At 38.1% G+C, this 22,783-nt stretch overlaps 1 protein-coding gene across 1 annotated transcript in view; it reads right to left on the minus strand.

Moving 5' to 3' along the window:
* The window catches only part of CAMK4 (calcium/calmodulin dependent protein kinase IV), an 85,094-nt gene extending 70,535 nt beyond the window's left edge, over positions 1–14,559 (minus strand). Inside the window, exon 1 of the mRNA XM_072416095.1 lies at positions 14,222–14,559. Within this exon, the coding sequence (XP_072272196.1) occupies positions 14,222–14,394 (173 nt within the window). The 5' untranslated portion in view covers positions 14,395–14,559. The remainder of the gene's footprint in view (positions 1–14,221) is intronic.
* Between the last annotated feature and the right edge of the window lie 8,224 nt (positions 14,560–22,783).

A 22,783-nucleotide genomic window follows, 5' to 3' on the forward strand; every position in this document is an offset into this window, starting at 1 on the left:
AATAATTTAGAGGATTAATAAAGTGTGGACCGAAATGATCTGACAAAATCAGGTGCTGGCTAGCTAGACAAAAATGTTAAGGTTAAATTAAGATTTATTGTGAACACTTGGGATCAACTGGATCCCTAAATAAAGGATCAACTTCATGGCCCATATGAAATTAAAGTTGCTCCTTAATAAAAAATAGTAATTTGAGCAGATTATGAAAAGAGGTTAGTTGAGACAATAATTATAGTTAAACATGTGCAAACAGGGCACATGGATCCTCTAATTCTATGGCTTGTTTATCAGGGTCGGATAAAATCCCCAAGGCTAAAGCGAATGATAGGGGGCATCCCTGCCAAGTTACTCTTTGAATGTTGATTATTGATGAATTGTGGACTACGAATATTTGAGTGTTGCTGTGTACGTAGCCTAAGAGAGAGAAAAGACTATGAAAGACCTTGTGTAAGCTGGTATGACTATGGCAGGGGTATTAGATTGGGCTCCCTTTGAGGGACAGTTAGTGAAATGACTTGGACTTTGTGAAGGGCTCAATTTTATGTTGGCGCTATGTTATTAAATGGTGGTAAAAAAGGATCACGTAGACTGAGCTTTGATTTGACCCAGGCATATTATCCAACGCCTGATGACTGGTTATGAAGCCCACCTGGTGTGGATGGATTTAATGGCCAATCAATGAACTGATCAGGACTGAAAAAATCTTTATCATGCTCCTAAGATCACAGTTGATCAGGAGGATCAGTCTGTAAATACAGATTTCAGATGAATCCTTTTCTGGTGTGACTAAATAATAATAGTGGGTCTATTACCTCCAACAATGGGCGGTTGAAAAAAAGCATTAAATGCAGGGTCAATAAATCCAAGATTTTCTTATAATATGAATTAGGGAGGACATCAAGACTTTGTGCCCCAGAACGCTTTAGTTTTTTATTTTCTAACATTGTTTCGTTCGAAAAAAAAATAATCAGGGGAGTGTTGGAGTTTTGGGAGAGCAACCTTAGAAAATACAGACAGAGATGCCTACTATGCCAGTCTACAGGTTTAATATGTGACTGTTCCCGTGTATCAGTGAGCTCCCCACTTACCCTTGTTTGTCTTCCACACTCCTTTTAATTTTTTAATTTTTTCCTTTTTTTTCTCTTCTTACCTATTGTTTATGTATCTTTACCATTTATTGGGTTTAAAAGAACGGTACTGCACTGCCACTATCTTACTGTTACCTATACAAGAGATTTATGTAACATTATCGGATGTACCTATCATCCTGTATGCTATGTTTATGATATGTTTCTATACATATGTCTGGTTCTTTTGTTTTAGTGCTCCTTTTTTTTTTCCTTTTTTCTTATCTATGTATATGAAAAATGTTCAATAAAAACTCAGTTTAAAAAAAAAAAAGAAAATACAGACAGAGGCTTTCCTAGACATCTTCTTTAAACTACAAAAACAAACCCAATGTATTGCAAACAAGGTGAGAAGAAGATGCAGGGTAACAACATTGTCCCTTCATAGACACAGTTAAAGTAATAAGGGTTATTGTCCTAGGACAGAAAGTATAACACCGTCAGGATGCAAATAAAGGAAAAATGCCAACCTGAGAAAAGAAAACTAATGCAACAAGTCTATCTAAGGACCAATAAGCTGTAATATATTTTATTTTTGTTTTTAGGTTTACAAATTCTTTAGAGGCAAATCTCTCTGCGCATGTCAAATTAATTCTTCTGGCTCTCCTCCAGAGATGAAATGTGTTCTCTGATACATAATTATTACTTTTCCTATAATATTTCTTCTTGGTAGTGATACTTGATTTCTATTGTTATTCTCTGTTGTACAGTAAAGTTTGTTTAATAAAGCAATTCAAACTCGGTAATATATAGATACCAATCAGATTTCAATTTATCGGGGACAGAAGTACATTTCTCTCTTCTCTGGATATGTTCTCTTCCTTAACAAATAAGCCATTTATTTAGTACAAGGATACAGGGCTAAAAGTGTTTTGTGTATAATAACTTGTTATATATGAGAATAAGTTTTGCTTTGAATTTAGCACCACATTCCATTTTTTAGGGACATTCATTATTAGCTGGTAAGACACTTAAAGGTGTGATAGCAGAGGTGTTGGAATTTCAATACTCAGCATGCCAGGCTGTGATGCCAGGCTGTGTAAGTAAAGAAATGAAATCATAGCATTCAGTATTAGCATGCACAGCTCTCACCCTCCGGATTCCCATCACAGTGGGTGTGATGTAAAGTGCTTCCTATAGTTTATTCTTGAACATTTCCAGAGTGCTGTATGATTCACCAAGCACAGATCAAAAAAAAAAATGACTGGTCTCTTGAGAGTGATAAAAAGAACTTGTTAGTACAAAAATACAAGAGCTGCAAGTTTATATAATTGACATTGAAAAATCCGGCAACCTCCGGACCTGAGGTTTGCCAGATTTTCGAAAATTCCGGGTTTTTGAAAGCTATATTTACCTCCACACACAGAGCACCCTTTCCCTGGCAGCACCGGCGGACATCTGGCACAGTTCCAGGGAGCAGGCAGCAGGGACGTCTCAGCGTGTATTTAGTGTAGCAGGCAAGATCTAACAGCTGTTTCTGCAGAACAGCGCCATCAAAACAGAAGTGGCCAAACAGTGTACTACAGTTCCTGTATTGAAAATGCGCTCCGAAATTCATGCCGGAAAACTGAAGGAATCGGAATATCGATGGGTGGATTTTCGATTGTCAACTGTACTTGTGCATTTTCCAGGTCTGTCATCCTTATCTTTTGTTCCATAACAGATGTTTTAACGACCTAAAAATTCACGTCAGTAACAGTAACATTTTAGCAGAAATGAGAATGACAACCCCAAGGGTTCTTTTTCAAAAACAAGTCAGAGATGGCAGTTACCATATTTGTGCCAATATCAATAAGCTGTAATTTATAATTCCAGAGTGGCTACCTTAGAAGATACATGGGAAAAATACATTAGAGTTGGAGATATGTACGGTAGTAAGAAAACGTCAGTGAACTGGATCAGCTATATTGGAGTAGGAGCCATGCCAGAAGAAAATGTCAGTAAACTGGACCAAAGATAAAATTGTAGGAGACAAGTGAAAAAAAATCAGTAAACTGGAGCACAGGTATTTGAGCAGGAAATAGGTCAGTAAACAGGACCAAAGCTAACAAATCAAGTGATAGGTAGAAAGAAAATGTCACTAAACTCATTAAGATTTTGTAGTGTGATATAGACTGGAAGAAGAATAGTTCAGAAGAAAACAACAGTAAATTGTAGACAAGAGATAGTAGGTGACAAATCATATGAAATGTCAGCAAACTAAAGATATCAGATTGGAGATAGATCAGAAAAAAATGTCATTAAACCTTCCCATATATTTCAAAGAAACCTTGTAGTCCAGTAGACTGCATGTCCTATTATCCATTTACTGTCAAAGAAGCAGGACTTCTAGCTGGGAGCTAAGTAAAAAAACCTATAAGATGTATGGTGATCTCCGGCAGATTGCTATAATGCCGCCTGTATTTCTACGACAGCATGTTCCTCGGTTGTTCACACATCTTGGAATGTAAAGGTCTCACAGGCCTGGCACTGTTCCTGCTCATTTCACAGAAACACATTAAATAAATTGAGTGGACAGCTTCAGTGTTACATTTATTTGCTGAAATTACTCTTCAATCACTTCTGTACCAGTGACCCTACCCCCCTCAATGCAGAAATGTAGTTTTTGATACAGTAGATTGTAGGCAGTGGTTGTGAACCTCGTCAAGATTTGTTTGCTGTTACCCAGCTGGGAGAATTACCTAATATACCTGTATATGACCTAATGGAAAAAAGTGATGGGAAATCCAAAAGTTTACAGATGTCACTAGAAATGGCAGTGTTCCCTCCAGCCCCTTTTACCTGGGTGCATCCCCTGGCACCCTTTAGTAACCACCTGGCTGTTTTTCGGTGGTTACTGAAAAGTTGGGTCTCAACACAGGGGCACTACACAGTTGGTGTACCATACAAAGATGATGGGAAAATGTATAGGAACTGGTGGTAATTAGCTGACAATTATACGGGTTACTATATTCCAATGGCAACAACAGCTAGGTACAATAAATTTGTCGTAGATTTGTCCACTTTTTGACCTACAGTTTCTCCCCACTCAGCTGAAAAGATTTTGGGAAGAACACTGAATAGCAAGCTCTTCCACAGGGATCACTTTTTAATGACAAATGGCAGTTTCCCCTCACATTTTTTTATATTATTGTTTACTTTAGGGAAAGAAAGGGGACTGACAAAGACCAAAGAAAGTACAAGATATATCACCAGAAGAGATATCATATAGGAGGAAAAACTGGTGTAAAGTCTTCAGACAATATAGAAATATGGAGTGAATGTAACAAACATGCCGGAGAAGTGAGCACCGAAAGAAGAATTACAACACAGCATGCCTCTCTAACATTCCAGGCTGACTATATACCAGAGCACACAAAGAAGAAATATGCAACATTGGTATATATCAGATAAAACTGAGTAAAGATTAAACATAGAAGAGGAGAAGAGAAAGTATCTTAATAAAAACAGGAATAAATGCAGGGTCTCTGTAAGGAACAAAGCCTGATATTGGACTTGATTTATTAAAGCTCTTCAAGGCTGGAGAGGAAACACTTTCATCAGTGAACCTGGGTGATCCAGCAAACCCAAAGTGGATCTGGTCCAGGATTTAAAACATTTGCTGGCAAATAGCAAATGACTTTGAAGAAATCCATTCCAGGTTTATTGGATCACCCAGCTTCACTGATGAAAGTATATCCTCTCCAGTCTTGAGGAGCTTTAATAAATCAGGCCGATTGTTCCAGTCCTGTTTTAGCTTCCATTGTTATGCTGAGCTCACCAGAGACTTAATTAGAAAAGTTTATCAAACTGGCTAAAAAAAAGGGTTGTGTGGGGCCGCAACAGAGTTAAGCTATCAGATACATGTCCCACGAAAGACCAAGGGCTGACAGTGGAAATCAGTGATACTTGGGCGTACCCAGAGACAATACTGAATTCAACCTAGAAAACGCTCGGCTTTGCATGAACCTATGGGAAGGAAGAGTCAATGTCCACTCCAATGCCAAAACCAAAACCTTTGCAACCGATCATTTGACCAAAAATGAAGTTAGGATCACGGGGTCAAACACACTGAACTTGCCACATATGGTTCCCCCTCAATACTGAAACCTCAAAAAAGTTCTAACCTTTTCCCATTCTATCCCAAACTGTAAAAATAATTCCGTCTGCAGCTCCCTAGATGATTACCTCCTAGACGTTTTTTCATCACTCAATAACTTATAGTCAAAATGTTTCTGTTCAAAACCAGTACCTGGTACAATTTAATTTGTCTTGATTCTATAACTGTCTTTTCTGTATGAATATTCATTTCCACTTCTTTTCATGCAGATTCATTAGATTTATTTATATTTTAACCATATATTGCTCATATATTTTTTTCACATATCTGTGTAATATATTTTTATATTCATTATTACTACTATCGTATACTATCGTAGCTATAGTGTTTATATTGTATAACCAGTGCCAGGAGGGGGAATATTATTAAGACAAACGCTCTATATGTATTCCAAACCCATTTGTTCATGCGTGAGTTCACAGGGAGATTCTGCTTTTGAGGCCAGTGCTGAATATTTTAATCAATTATTGATAATCTTCTTCTGAAATACAGCTTGACAGCAAGATTTTTACATTTCACATCCGAGATGTACTCTGAATAACTAAATCATTACAGCAGCAGTACGATCATGTAGGTTAGAAAAAAACTGATATATCCATAATTTAAGCAGCTCAGTACACTCATGTCACATGTCACATAGAATGGGATTTTCCATGTTTAACTCTTTCATGTCAACCTAAAAAGCCTTCATTTATATTGTCTGTATTAAAAAAGGCTCTGTGACTAATGAGGATGCATAATATTGAAGTCTGGGCAGTTATAAAAACAACATTTATTGCTTTTGTGTATTCCAATAAAATAGGTGGTGCATCTATAGGCAAAGCATTTAGTTTTGTATAGAGTAGTATGCGTTTTCTAAGCATTCCAGGATGACTTCATTTCACTTACTGCCACAAATACACCACAAGAGGTGAAAGGTAACCTTACTGAAATGAGGGAGAATAACCGCAAGACGGGTGTTCCTATTTTAGGAGCCCATCCCCTATCTCCTATGCCACTGAGAAATGTAAGATTTTGGAACTCTCATCATTTTCTATCCTAAAAACAATGTTTACCAACACAAGTACAGAAGGGTAATCTATCCAATCTATCCAAAGCAGTGCACATGCGCGAACATGCTGACAAGGGAAAACAAGCAATGTATCAGCAGAAGTATTACTCTCTGCATTGGAAAGTGAAGGCCTGCTGTTACACATATCCAGCATAAACCAATAAAGTGTTGTGTTTATGGAAAACTAATTCTTAAGGGTACTAACCCACAGGAACCACATACAATTAACCTTGCCTGGGTCTGACTTTAGCAGACTTCTGATTGGTTGTTCTGGGTTATTGCAAACATCAATCAATAATTAGAAATCTTTATGAAGAATGTCGGCTTTAGGCCAAGAGAGTCTGGAGGAGCCCCTGAAAAGTTTAGCAGGTTAGATGTTTGGCCCAAGGGTTACCATTTAATGGCAAGCAATGTGAACAGAATGCAAAGCAAGACCGATCAAACCATTTAAGTCAAAAAGGGTTTATTTATTCCATTCTGGTGACACAATTACAAAGAAAACCAGGAAAATTAAAAGTTATTAACATATTATACAATATTAACAATATGGTAAGGACAAGAGAAATACACATTTTGAAAGCATTTTTTTGTTCAAGAAAATCTAAATTATTGAAAAAAATAATTATTTAGGAACTAGTAGCACTATATATATATATATATATATATATATATAATATATATATATATATATATTATATATATATATATATATATATATATATAGTATATATATATATATGAATCAACTGTCTGTTCCCAACCACATTGATGAGTATTAAGCTCAATACACATACAGCCATGGAAAGAACCTGCACTAAAGCGAATCACAACGCATAATGTGCATTACAATGTGATGTTGTAAAAAGAAATAAAAACAAATCTATTAAAAATATATTTCAAAAATACAGTTCGAACAAAATGTAGCAAACTCTACAGCACCATGCATGGTGGGTTTCCACACATTTAGGGTATGTACAATGTTTTTTCAATGTGTTATATCAATGTGATGGTGTGAACAAGCCCCATGAGTACTGAATAAAAAGCGCTGGGGGATTTTTAGATTACAGATCATGTAAATAACACACCTATACTGAAATACAGCAGATTATCTGCAAAATCTTATGTCAATAATATTTTTTTTAGTGCTCTTTGGTTGTATTTTCTAAATCTTGAAATGTAAAACATTGGGAGTGCTTCTTAAACTGAGTACACACTTCCAATAATTATCGTTGGAAACGAACATCGAACGACCAGGAAATAAACGACCATCACGGCGGATCTGATTGGCCGAGGATCGTTCACTATCTATCGTGTGTATGCTCGTTCAGTGTTCGTGCATGTTTCTGCAATACACTTTCTCCTTTACATGTCACTCCCTGCATCGTTCAAACGATTGTATCTAGCGTGTGTACACTATTGTTGGATTATATTTGAACGATCGTATCGTTACAGCATGTATAGAATTGTGCACAATAGGATCGTTCAAGTATAATTGTCCATAATCGTTGATCACTCATAATCATTTGTTTTCTAAGGATAATTATTGGAAGTGTGCACGTAGCTTTACATAGCATGGTTGTATAAGGGTTAGCACTCTGGCCTTTGCAGACCTACATCCCAGGTTCGAATCTTGGCCAGGACAACATCTGCAAGGAGTTTGTATGTTCTCCGCATGTATGCATGTGTTGGCCTTTCACTCAATTTTGTCCTTAGATTGTGATAATGACATATGAATATGGTAGGGACATTAGATTGTGAGCCCCTTTGAGGGACAGCTAGTGACATGACTATGGACTTTGCAAAGCGATATATAACATGCTGGTGCTATAAAAATACATATAAGACTGTATTTTTATTCTTTTGAAAATGAGATCACATTCCATGTTCATTTACGCTCAAATGTGGGAACTCGCTAAAGTTCTTCTCCAAAGCAGGAAACTTATTTCTCCCCAGTTATTGAATGGTACTCTTTACATCACATCACAGGGATAGTAACAGACCTATATATGATTACTATAAAAAGCAGTCATACAGTGTAACCATGACAAATAATTGTCCAGCTTATCAGTAAATATCTTGCTTTAGATCTGACCAAACCCAGTCATGCAAGCTTTACTTATCAATAACTGAAATCAAACGGTAACGCTAGCCTCTATACACAAATATACAAATATAAAGGAAGAAACATCAAACAATCTCCATTATCAATCTACGCTACTGACCAAACAAAGCGCCTTTACACGGGATTATGTTTTATGGTCAAACAGAGTATCCAAAACACTGCAGTGACAGACGTACATCATGTTCAGTATAAGGTGAACAAAAGATGTTTATGTTCAGACATACCTGAGGAATCCCAACTTAATCCGTGTTATGGTAATGTTATTCCAAGCATTAAGACATGTACATGCCATCATAAGTGATTTATATTGGATAGAATATTAGTTTGTGTTTCATTTAGGTTATTTCTCTTTTTATCCCTTCATTTCCCTTTTCTTAACTAAATATGATGGGAATTGGAAATCTCTCCCAAAATCCCCTCTTAGTTATCATCAGCACAAATATTTACATTGGAAGATTTTCTTTTGCTAATGTGGTTTTCTAGTGGCAAAATTTGGGATTTTCACTCAATAAGAGAAAGGTAATCGCTCAAGCAGGGCCAGGGCAATCAATAAATATCTGACTGAATATCTGATTGAACCACCGAAAATTTGTTTAAATACACTATAAAGAGGAACTCTGATTGACAGCCCAGCAAATGTTCAAAATATTCAAAAACTACAAATAGGCAGATTGCATATTACAGAACTTCTGAACTAAAATAAACTTACCTGTCTGTGCACAATCTTTTGAACAACATACTCAAAGTTGAACACGCATAGCTCAGAGTAGAATCCAGGCATACCTTACCTGGGTACCGGAAATGAATCAAGATGGCCAAACACCCAAACCCAGAACAGTGTTCTCCCTAGCCACTTTTGGCTGGGCTTACCACTCGGTTGTTTTTGGGTGGTTACTGAAGAGTTGGGTCACAGTACAGGGATTGCCATCAGCCTAAAATTTCTTCCCACCGCTTAAAAAAATTTCTGGGTTTAACCTGTAGAAGAAAACCCAGTGAAAATGTCAGGGTCAGCAATGGAGTAGGGAGAGGTGTTAAATGTAAGCCAGCAAGAATGATTAGGCTAGGTGTCAAAAGTGAACATATATCAAAGGCTGTAAAAGATGAATCCCTAATGCAATCAATAAAAAAAAACTCCTTTTGTTATTCCACATGCCTTTATTTTAATTCTCGCTTTTGCATGCAGGACAATTTGTTCTGCAAAGGTGACAGTTACAAGAGTTATGATTATATAAGAATGATGGGGTTGCATACAACGATCTATTTTATATGGTCCACTGGAATTCTTTTTGGTCATCAGGCAGCCACTGCTGATATAATTCCTGTGTGTGCACAACATTATCTCTGACTTTTAGGTCTATTCTTGGTGAAGTATTTTGTATGCAAAATAAAAATAAACAAGAACCACCAGGAGCGTGACAAAAGGCTTTTTGGCAAAAGGGACTTTGCATGTGTCTTCTGCCAAAAACTTCTTCCTTCTGGTGACTTTTTGTATTTTATGTTTAGCTCTGCTTTGAAAAACATTATAATATATAAATTAGTGGTGGAGTAGATCTCGAAGATAATGTTTCCATAAAAATTAAGCAGGGTTCCAGTTCAATATAAGGATGGAATCCTAATATTTAACCACCACACAACATACATAGTGATCACATCACTTACCCTGCCCACATGGCTGGCTATATTTGCCTGGGCTTTCTCTATATACATCCCCAGTGTAATTTACACTATAAGGATAACCAGCAAAGTCTTTTCTTTACACAGTATTCTACTTCCTTTTTCATCTGCTGATCTATATTAATTGTGGTCCCCAAACACCATCATTTGAATCACTTTGAAAAGAAGAGAGGAACAAAATGTTGCATAATAATTTAGAAATCAAAGAGTTCCACCAACTAATTTTCAGACTTTTCAAACATGCCATGATTGCTTAAACTAACAGTCTAATAAGGGTATACATAGCAATTTTCACTATCCAATGCCATCACAAACACAATTAGAGACTAGAAGGTGACCACAAAACCACAAAAAATTGTTTTAGGACTTATTTTATACCTTTTACATGCATTAACGCATGCAATGTTTCCCATGTTGCACTAAAGGCAGTGACTGGGCATTGTAAGAATTCCCCTTTATGCCTGGTCCGGTTTCAAATTTTTGGATTCCTTTTCAGTTACGATACTCACCAGGACAAATAGGAAGTAAGGAGAGGTTCAGACGCGAGGAGTGAGAAAGTGATCCTGTGTGCCTCATGGCAGCCGGTACCTTGCCAGCCACTTGTATTCCTGCACCACATCACTGGTTCCTTAAAAAAACAGCTTTTGCAGATTCAACAGTGGCCAAGAGTTAGTGGCACTAAACTTCTCACCGATATCGCTATTCATTCTCTTGGTGAGCGACTCTACATGTAGCGTCTCCCCTAAAGCAGTGGTTTAGTGGCATTAGAAACGAGTAACTGCACCACAACTTCACCTCCACTCTGAACACAGCCTACATTTCTTTAGCAGGATTATAGACTGCAATCAAAACCTGACAATGTATCCAACATTTCTTATAAATCCTTTGCAATATTACAACAAGCAATTCACAATGTATCAGAATTGTTTTTAAAAAATCAGAAACATTTATCTTTTAAACAATCAAGAGATGTATTTTTTGATGAGTGCGGTCATTAAGGTGATATCATAATAATGCTTAGATTTATTTATTTTTTTTAATGTTGCGGGTAGGTTTAGTAAAGTCACACGCTGCCCTCTAAAAATAGACAAGCCTAGTAGAAGTGACTATTGTAGAGGTCCCGGGTACGTGACACCATGGTGGCAGTAGTATGATGATAACAACTATATGTTATCAGGATGTCTTCCTTTCTGAATATAGAACCTTCACATGTATTTCTGTATCTAAGTACATTGATTTTCCCAAACACAGATAAGGATGACAGCAGGACGTGTTGTATAGTCATGTATTCTCTAATATGAAATATTTCTGTATAGGTTACTTGGGATGCCTTAATAGTAAAAAAATGGCATAGCCAAGTACAAACCAGTTATTTCTACAGCACCCCACACACACACTTTCTGGTCCGTCAGTTGGCTCACTTGGATGGCCTTCCCAAGTGACTGGCCTTAAAGTGGAATTTTAGTGTTGTTTTGAACAGCAAGTCCCCTCTGAAATAAAACATACTTACCCGCCTGATTGCTATGCGGGACTCATCCCGTCATACCCTGGGATTTCCAGAACTTCATAAAGTGCGCATGTCAATCAAAATGGCCAGGAAGAACGAAGAATAAGATGGCAGCACCAGTGATAAAATGGGAACATGTGAATTGTGATTGGGCAGGTACGGTTATTTTATTGCAGAAGGAACATCACCAGTCCCTATTGCAATAAAGGACCTGCCAGTCACAATTGTTGTAGTTTAGTTACCCATGTATTAATTAGGTCTCAGTCTAGGAACAACCGAAACACAAACTGAATTCAAAGAAAGGTTAATTTGAGGGTCAGTGGGTTAGAAAAAATCTCAATCTCGCTGGATCGGGGACAGGTGAATATAGGACTACAATATAAATGTAACTGTACTTTATTGCCGATATTAGGGGAGTATGACAGTCAGAAAAAGATGATTTTCAAAGGTACAGATACCAAAGACATTTCATACATAGGTCCTATGATATGTTTCCTTTAAAGTGCTTTATTCATTGCAATTCACAGCAAACTGCACTTGTTTCTTAAATAAGTACAGAGGTAAACTACCTGAATCCTATAACACAATAGTAACATTCACTTGTCTCAATCTTGTTATTGTAATGTTGAAGACATTGTTGGTTCACAAATTTCAGGTTGGGTGATTTCCTACACTGGAAGAATATGATGCAAAACATATTCACTACAAGAACAAGTCCAGTTAAATGTGATCAATAACTACTAGATATACAATTACCTGGGTAAATGAGAACCTTCACAGACCTGAATCTTAAGACTCACAATACTACAATGGAGAGCCACTGACTGGTATAACACCATGAAATAGAGTTGGATCTTTATAAAGGTCTACTATGAAGAATATGAACTAGGAGAATATCAGCTTTAATGCTTCTACTGCACCAATTACTTTTCCACCCTTTGGCTCCATGCCATTTCCAGGCTCCATGTGGACTCACTGACCTGGATCCAGTGTTCCTTCTGAGAGTTCAAATGCAGCACCAATGGAAAGACTAAGCTAGCAAGCCACATGCATGCTCCATTATGGCGGAGTGCCCACCAACAACAGGAGAATGACAGCAGACCTCATCAACTACGGGTACAGCTATTACCGTAATGATCACTGGAAGACCCAACAGGGCACCCAATGCAATGGAAAGAAACAAGATATAACTTGCAGGAAATCTAATTTACGGGAAGAGCTGTTAAATATGTTATATTCTTCTACTGGTCCTTGCAAAAAGGTGGAAAGTGTTGTTTTTGAAAAATGTCATACGAGGTAAATGCTTACAGTACTAAAAATACAAATAAATAATATCTGTCTTTCTCAATGAATATATAAACATTAGGATGAGATATTGTAATTGTTGTCTAGCAGGGAAAATGTATCAAGTGCTGTAAAAAAGAAGTGGACAGTTATCTCCAACAGAAGGCAGGATGACGAAACGTGTTCCGGGAGGATCCTCATGATACCCCACATATAGATAAGAGAACATTAGAGAGTAGCAATGGGGAGAGTCTAAGGATGCCTGCACTCCAGTCAGGCACAATATAATGCAATGCTCCCTAGAGATCAATCCTAATAGCTTAATAACAGGTAGACTGCAGTTTCTGGGCAGATAAGCCATCCTCCGCTGTCCTGGGATGTGGTATGAATACGAATGCATGCTGTCTCTATAGATCCCGTACTGATCCATCAGCAGCATTAGCATCCCTATCCCCGTCTATCTGAGCATCTCCTATCACTGGCCATCATGGTCATCACAGCCACCTCATCCCTGGTCATTATAGCTACCCCATCACTGGCCATCATAGCTACCCCATCCCTGGCTATCACAGACACCCCATTACCGTCCATCACAGCCAACCCATCCCTGGTCATCATAGCTACCCCATCCCTGGTCATCATAGCTACCCCATTCATGGCCATCACAGCCACCCAATCTCTGGTCATTAAAGCTACCCCATCCCTGGTCATCACTGGTCATTAAAGCTACCCCATCCCTGGTCATCATAGCTACCCCATCCCTGGCCATCACAGCCTTCCCATCCCTGGTCATTATAGCTACCCCATCCCTGGCCATCACAGCCTCCCCATCCCTGGTCATTATAGCTACCCCATTCATGGTCATCACATCCACCCCATCACTGGCTATATAAACACCTCCTATCAATGGTCATCACAGCCTTCCCATTACTGGTCATCATATCATATCCCATTCCTGGCCATGACAGCATCACAATCCCTGGTCATTTAAGTGTCACCCAATCCCTGGCTATCACAACAACTCCATCCCTGGCCATCATAGTATCATTATATCTGACTATCCAAGGATCTCCTATCCCATCTATTATAGCATCCCCATCCCTGGCCATAGCAGGATCCCCATCCCTGGCCATAGCAGGATCTCCCATCCCTGACCATAGCACGATCCCCATCCCTGGCTATCTAAACCTTTCTAAGCCTGGCCACAGGGCATTCTATCCATCCATGGTGAGGGAGGACCAGGCTGACATTTCTCACCCCCTCAGTACAACTTTCCCCCATAAACCCACCATGGCATTGTGATGAATAGAGGGGGCATTGTGCCCACACACCATGATTGAGAAAGCTCTCTGCTTACCGTCCCAGCTCGGACTCCAGCTCATAGTATTGGGCCAAGGTGTCCTTGTTGGAGCCATCGATCCAGTAGTCGGGAGCAGCGCTGGACCTGGAGGAGGTGGAGGAGGTGGAGGAGAAGGCTGTAGAAGAGGAGGAAGACGATGAGGATGAGGAGGGGAGAGTGACTTTCAGCATCTCGGGCAGATCCAGGAGCACAGAGCCGCCAGGAGGGAACTGACACGAATACCGAGCACAGATCCCTACTCAATACAGCGCCGATCCCAGCCAATGGAGCAGCTGGAGGAGGAGGAGGCAGCGCACTGCGCCCGGGTACCTCCGAGATGCCTCGTACACGGACAGCCGCCGCATCCCTCTAGACGTGCACCGCCCCGTACCGGACACTAGGTGCCGCTCTACTCGGCCAGGACTGGCTGCTGCTGCTGACCTGATATTTCCCACTTACAATGAATGACAGGAGGAATTTTTCCTGCATGACAAGAAATTCCATGGAGCACCACCAGACAAATGGCACTTAGGCCAACTTTTACCAAATGTAGCCAATCAAACCACAAACTTTTATAAAGTATAAACAAATTTTATTAAATATCATTAAAATCAAACATTGAAAGAAAATGAAGTGTTTAACACAGGACCTCCCATAGGGTTTACACTGAGGGTACGCCCAATTTTTATCAACGCGTTATACGGAATAAATCTGCTTCCTCAGGAAAAATAAGATCTATAATTATAAAACATAATGTTTATATTAATTATAATATTTTTCCTAAAAAAGCAGATTTATTCCGTGAAACACATAGAAAAAAATCTCGGCGTACCCTCAGTGGAAACCCCAATAGGAGGTTCTGTGTTGTACGCTTCAATTTATTTCAATGTTTTATGTTTGATTTTAATTATATTTAATAAAAAGGTTCGTGATTTCTAAAAATGTGTTGTTGGATTGGCTAAATTGGCTAAATTTGATAAAAGCTGGCCTAAAAAGTCCAATTTGTCTGATGGTGTTCCACCAAATTTCTTTTCATGTATTTATTAGGGATGTGGCCATGTTGAGAAGGAGAGGTTGGGTATGGCTATGTTAGGAATATTTCCTGCTCCCAAAGCAATCAGTCTATGGAATGGCTTTAGTTTAATCTATAACACGCCCAGAGCAGCTAGCATTTCAAAGATAAAATGTTTGAAAAAGTTATGGACATCTCACAACTTTCTGAAATGAGAAGGCCCCCGACTAAACCAGCTATAAAGAATTATTATGCAGCAGATAAACAGTGCAGGAAAAAATCACCTAGGGCCTGTGATTAGCAAGGAGAAATATAGAGCCATCAGTGCCAGTACAAGGAATAGTGTCCTATCATTCCACGAACATGCAGTTAGGTGTATTGGCTTCCCCCCAAAACTGCCCTTAGACTGTGGCAATGACATATGACTATGGTGGGAACATTAGATTGTGAGCTCCTTTGAGGGACAGCTAGTGACATGACTATGGTATTTTAAAGCACTGCATAATATTTTCAGCATTATATAAATACAAGATAATATTAATAATCAATAAAAGTGGAAAAAGTAGTGCCCCATATTTAGTAATAACAAGAGGAATATTTTTCCATAGTTGCCATCCATAGAGGAATAGTAGCATACTGATGGTGTCAGGGGGAGGAATGATGCAAAGAACCACTTTAAAGCCACAATTTCTAGCCATTGGGTTAAAACCACACATGATTTCTCTAAAATTCCCTAATGGAAAAAAAGAGATTAGATAAACAAACACATGTAGCAAATTATTGTTTTTATTTTTATTATTATTATTATTAATAATAATAATAATAATAATAAACAGTGTTTATATAGTGCCAACATATTATGAAGTGCTGTACATTAAATAGGGCAATCATTTACTACAGTAAGTACAGAGTACATTTTGGTATACATTATAAAGAATAATAGCCCATTAAAAGACAAGGGATTTTCTTTTCAAATTATTTAAATTCTGAAGTTATTCAGAACTTTCTTCAGAACATCAGAATCATTCAACCAACTTCCTCTAGTGATATTGGAACATTTGCTGGCGATGTTGGTTGTTATGGCCATCCCATATATCAAATGACATTAAATCGTTTATATTAAATGACAGTGGTCATCCATGGCCCATTGTTCAGTGGTCAGCCCAGTGGATCACTACATGATTTCAGGTAACTACGGTACACTCTGGATTTTCCTGTGAAACTATCAGGACTGTTCATTTCAGGTAACAATTGTCCAGCATGCAGAGGTAGCTTAGCAATGAGAGACAATTGGCAGCTTTAGATTGGATTGTGTTCTGCACATCAGTAATTCCAATATTGAATAAAATCAAAGTGTATCTATCACATAGCAGGTAGATGCGGAGAAGATGAGGGTAGCCTCTCTTGCTTTTCTTGCCCAGTCGAGACAGATGTAGGAGGGTGCCAGAAGAACATGAGTGATGAATGAGTGTAGCCACAGGTAGACAAAGTGGACAACTTGCTGGCAGAATTAAATCACTTGTTATGTAGAATTAGTTCTCTTTAAATCCATTTTTAACCTTTTCCTCTCATTTTTCTATTAGCTGTTTATTTTACAGTTTTATTTTCTGCTGTTTTGTAAGCATTTTTACTATTCACACATTTTTAAAAACATAATTTCATTTTTTCATTTTTACATTGTTCCAGAAGCATTATTTTATTTTTACAACCCCATCTGATCACTTTTCCTCCCCCAAGTGAGCCTCAGATGGGTGAACTTTGGCATGTTTGCTTTCGGTGCTGGAAGACCTTCTCCTGGCACTAAAGACAATAATATCACAGCTAATATTGGTGCCCAGGGGCTGACTGGGACAAACAAGGATAATGCACATCTAAAGGGATGCTGGCTATGTATTCTTTCATTTGACAGTGAAATAGATAAGAGACCCTGCTGGTTGAGGACTGGCACCCAGCGCCCTTTTGCAATCAGTATATGGATGCCATACTGCAATTATAAGGAAGCAGTCATTGAAAAATTTTAAATAGATGCCACCTATAAGGATTTGTTTGCTTCTCACTGGCATTTCTTTTTCCATCATTTAAGCTGTTTTCATGTCTGGCAGTGGTGGAGGGAAGCCAAGGGTATTAATAGGAATAGTTTGTGTGGTTGAAGTGCTGCCATCTCAGGCCTGCTCAGTGTGACCTGCAGCTGCTGCTAGAACTGTTCTATAGAGTATGGGAGATGTGCGCCAGACACTTGTGTGTCAGTAAAGTCTGTAAGTCCTGAAGGTCCCAACTTGTGTTGCTGTTCAGATTTGGGTCAAAGTAAAAATTCGGCTTCTGGGAGACATTAGAAAATGATGAGTTATACTGCTGTTAGGACAGGGGAGATTAATGATATTGGATTTGCAAACCACCAGAATTTTTTCCCTACTCACTTCAATGGTGTTCAGATTTTGGAAATTAGGAATCCAGGTTTTTAAATCTGTAGAACTAAACGCTTTATTGATATAGGATTACATTCTCTTGGTGCAGCCAAATACAGACAAATCAGTTATAGTTCATAATGTTTGTTGGTCCCTCCAAAACCCTGATCAACATTCTGATCCTGCTTGTGTAAAAATTTGATTGACCAGGGTACATTTTCTCAGTATGTAGACACCTAAATGGGACACTTGCCAAATATTCCTAAACTGGCTTAACTCTGTCCGATGTCCAGACCTCACCTAATGTACTGAGCCGCATATTCTCATTATTATTATTTTTATTAATATTAATAACCAGGATTTATATAGCACTGACATATTACACTGTTGGGACTCTTCTACATGAGTGGGAGGAAGATAACCCAGGAAAGTAAATCCTTCAAGAATCTCTCAGCAAAGATTTCTGGGTTTGGGACTCTGGGAATCCCATTGTAATTCTATGTAACTATAAAACCATAAAAAAGTGAATATGGAGTAAGTGATTGGTTAAACCATCAATTTCTTTTACAAAATATTTTCCTTAGCTTCTCAAAATTACAAATGAAACCATTTAGAAGCTCGATTAAATGTGAAATGCAAAATATTGATTTTTAATACTTAAATTAAATATTTAACTTAAAATATTTAACTAATTGCCACTTTATGAGAACCTATGGAGATCACCACTTTGCTAATGGCACTCTCTATAAAAATAATGTTGATCGGGGGGGTTGTTTTCAATTTCTCTGTTGAGAATAGAAGTACTATAAAACTTCCACAGTGGTGATCAGAAACTATTCAGCTGCATTGACTAACTTATCATCACTTTTCAAAAGTGGCTATAGGTAGCAAAAGTGACACGTATTAGCACAGATCTGCATTGTAGTTGTTGGCATTTTCAGCTTTCAAACTAGTGAATAAAATTGAGTGAAATTATTAGTAAATTTTTGGGAAAGGGGATGATAAATGTGGCAATGTGTTCCAAAATAAAAAAATGGCAATATATTTAAGCAAATGAGCAGTAGATAAACAAGCCTGTTAAACTCTTACATACTTTTTAGCAAACAGAATATAAAGATCCAGCACCATGTCTAAACTTATTTTAAAGAAAAATGTCAGCAGAACTTAAGCTATGTTCAGCCTGGCGGAGAAGTTGCAGTGCAGTTACCGGTTCCACACCCCAGTGAACAGCTGCCTCGGGGGTGACACTACATGCAGTGTCGACATGTGGAACCCCAATAGAAAATGAGGTGGGGCAGCAATGAGCAGTAAATGTCACTGTCACCAACTGCACTTTTGCAACTGTTGGTTCTTTAAGAACCATCACTGTGGTGGGTGAAGTTTAGCAGGCAGTCACAAGTTTGAAGCTGCCCATATAGTTTAGTAGAACTTGGCTGAGTTATATAACAATATAATAATAAAAAAAGGTTTACTTGATGAGTAAATATTAATGAGTGTATTGGTATTATAAATTGGTAGTATTAAGTTGGATTCAACCATATGCCGGGAGTATAGTGCACATTATATCTGCTGGTGCTCTGCAGTACCGTTGTTTCGGAATGCTAACAAACCTTACCAAATCATCTGTGTTGCAAGGCACATTGGATGCTCTATCATAGTAATTCGTGAATATCCTTTATGTGATTTGATTAAATGCAATGCACAGATGTACACTAGTTCCAATATTGGCATTGATTACAGCTGGTTTTACAATACTACCTTTGCTTTTGCTGCACCACTCTTCATACTTAGGTAAGATTTACTGAGTTGCTGTCTATAGTCTTTATTCTGCGAGCCCATTCTTTTTTTATCCTAAAACAAAACATTAAATTCTTTAGTGCACTTCATGACAAATAATGTGGAAGAATTTTTAGGAATCATCTGGAGATCATATTTCTATTAAGTAGGTAAATCCTGACAGGTCTTTGGCTCCTTATTGAGCAGCTTGCTGCATTGATCAGACTTAGCAGTTAAATACATTTGTGATTACAATAGTAAGATTCCAGAGGCTTGTTCTGAAATCTTTCCAGTGCAGTAAGTAATATATTTTATGTAAATCTGGGCTCTCTTGAACTTTCTGTTCCACAGAGTCCCACTAAAAAGTTGAGTTGGAGGGGCAAAGCTCCCCTGAAGCTGAAGATAGTTGCCTGCAAAATAGGAGTGGGCATGGCGTGCGCATTCCCAAAAAAAGTGAGGGCATGGCGTGCCCGCCCCCACTACACTCCTGATAGACATAGTCACAAAAATCTGCCATCCAAGTACCTTGACAATGCCGCTTCTGGGTTCAGTGGACTGCGCTGCATATCTCCCGGTACCGGCTGATCACCATCTTTCTCTCCATGGTAACATCAATATTATGGACCTCTCATCTCCATCTCATGTCAGTTCCAAAGACCTTGGTGGATCATCCAAGCCATTAGGACCTCTCAGCCTTGTTCTAGCAGGAGTCTATTTTTCTTGTTTTGGACTTGGCAAGCAATTCAGAAGTCACAGAGTATCTCCTGCTGTAGGAGATTTAAGCTATAATAAAATTCCTTTAAAGGAAATTTGTATGCAAGACCTTGCACTTACCTGATTTGAAATGTGTAAACACAATATAACTACTTGTCAGCAAAAAAGAGTTCCCATGATGATGATGCTGCAGTTGCTTAAGCATACGAAAAAGAAACACCTATTCCTAAATAACGACTGGAACTGAGCACAATAATGGTGAAGTAAATGAATGTATTTTATTGTGTGTGAAGGATAGAAAATAGTTATTTGCACATTTTAGAAAGAAATCATAAAACCAAGCCAATAATACACCTTTACAAGGGCAAGCAAAGGAATATAAGCTATACCATACAGAACTTGCTAGGAGCCATTTAAACATTTTAATCAGCCTCATGTTCTGCACTCCCAGGAGATACTAAGAAAGGCAATGACACTCAAATATGAATTTTCATCACTGGAAGGTTAGGAGATAGGCCAAGGACAAATCAATGTTACCAGTATTACTTTATCATTAATAAAAAATATATTTCACTGCCTTGACATGAATGTATTATATAGGATTTTCCCCACACAGCGGTTCTAGATGTATCTTTAAATTTTATTACAACTCCTACACATAAATGTGTGCATTTCCCTAGAAAGCACTGCAGATAAAAGGAGCTTTTTAATATAACATTTATCTAACACTCAGTGTTTTCTACTGATCAAGCGTTTAAAGCTCAGTGTTTTGTACGCCAGCACTATGGAATATAAAATTTGCAGATATTTATACATAATATTGATAGATTGTTGTATACAGACATTATGCTAAAAAGATTTTATATATAATTTTATAAAGATTTTAAAAATGTTTAAACCTTAGCATCTTGCAGGAACATTAATGCGACCTTGGCCCCTACAAAATTGTGTACAAAGCTCAGTTTTATTACAGAAAAAAAAAATCTTTACCTTGCTGTACATAATCCAGCAGTGAAGAGGGAGAGGAATGGACTGCTGTAAAATGAAATGAATGCAACAGGCAGTGCTGCTGTACAGATGTCAGTCCTGCCTGACAAAATCTACATATGTGATTTTATTCAATTTTAATTCAGATTCAAAACCCTTAGAAATGTATGGATCCGCAGTGGGATCTGCACTTTTTCCCCCTTTACAGCAGACTACATCACCCGATCTCACATTGTGAAGGTGTGAGATCAGGTGAAGTACAGGACAGTACAGGACCCAATCCAGATAAGGAAGGGATCTGGGGTAGTGAAAGTTTTTTTTTTTTTTTTTTTTTATAGTTTAGTTCCACTTAAGGATTGCACTTTTAGTTTTAATTTTTTTTTTTATTAGACACAAAGCTTCACACAGAACAAGCCTGAATGTTTAAAGGCAAGGACAAACACAAGCAATGGATAGATTTTAATTTCCTGCAAATTAAGTCGATATTTTCTCATAGGTGGCCACTGTGCCTTAGGAAGGATTGGTATTACAAGAACAGAAATAAATTAAATCCAGTTTAGGCTTTATAAAAGCTACTGAATCATCTTTCAGATGTTTTCACAATTCATTCATGTTAGCTTTATATAGAGTCTCTTACATAAAATAAAGCAGTAATCCCGTTTTGTCTGTAGGGACATAATAACCCAAAGCAATCTGTGACCTTGTTATGTGAGATACCAGGCAGTCTTTCTTCATGCAAAGCTTGAAAGTGATATGATTTGTCACTATTGGTCTTCAGAGACGCACCGACAGGGCTGTTTTACCTCACACTGAACCCAAATGGTTTTTTCTCACATCAGATGTCACTTTTGTAAAAATGATGAGTAACAGTAAAGTGCTTATCAACCATTTTCTGTAGGTCAGCTAAGACAAGTGTAAGAATTTCTACAACTAAATAGTATTTACTTGTTCAATAAAGTAACATTGAAAACCCCAGAGCAAATCAATGGAACTAATGTTTGCTGCTCTGATCTCTGTAAGATGATATCGGTTGCGTATTAGGTCACCTTACATTGCTTTATATAATACATAAACCATATAAAAACCTGTTACATTTATGTTACGGTTAGCTGAAGGAACAGAATTAAAAAAAAATGTGAAACTGTGCAGCTGACAGTTCCCAGACAGAACACAAATGTCTGCTGAGCACCGGGAGCGGCAACCTGCACTGCGGGAAACCAGATTTGGACACGGCTGTGGTACAAATCTTCAAGTGGCAACCATCCGCCCAGAAATGGTCAAGAGTTGTCAACCCTTAGGCTTAGCCTACACTAGGACGTTTCCTTGAGGCACGTTTAGGAGTGTTATCTATAACGTTGCTTGACTTCAATGGAACGCGTTTTTAAGCAATTAAACGAAATAGAAACGTGAAAAAACCTGGGAAAACGCGGCATAGGGGTTTTTATTAAAAGTGTTTAAAAACGCATATAAACGCAATAGGAACATGTACATGTGTTTTTAAAAATGCCCAAGTAGACCCAGCCTTACCTACACTACAGTTCTGCTTTAAAAAACTGAAGCCAAAGTCTGCTATGTGGTTTTCGGAGTCAAATCCTGGCCTGTGTGTGAACCTAAGGGAATAAAGCTGGACTGCCCTGGATGGGCATAATGTAACACAGCATAATACCTGAAGATTAAACACCTATG

This window comes from Pyxicephalus adspersus, chromosome 6 (assembly GCF_032062135.1).
Source record: "Pyxicephalus adspersus chromosome 6, UCB_Pads_2.0, whole genome shotgun sequence".
NCBI classification, from domain to species: Eukaryota; Metazoa; Chordata; class Amphibia; order Anura; family Pyxicephalidae; genus Pyxicephalus; species Pyxicephalus adspersus.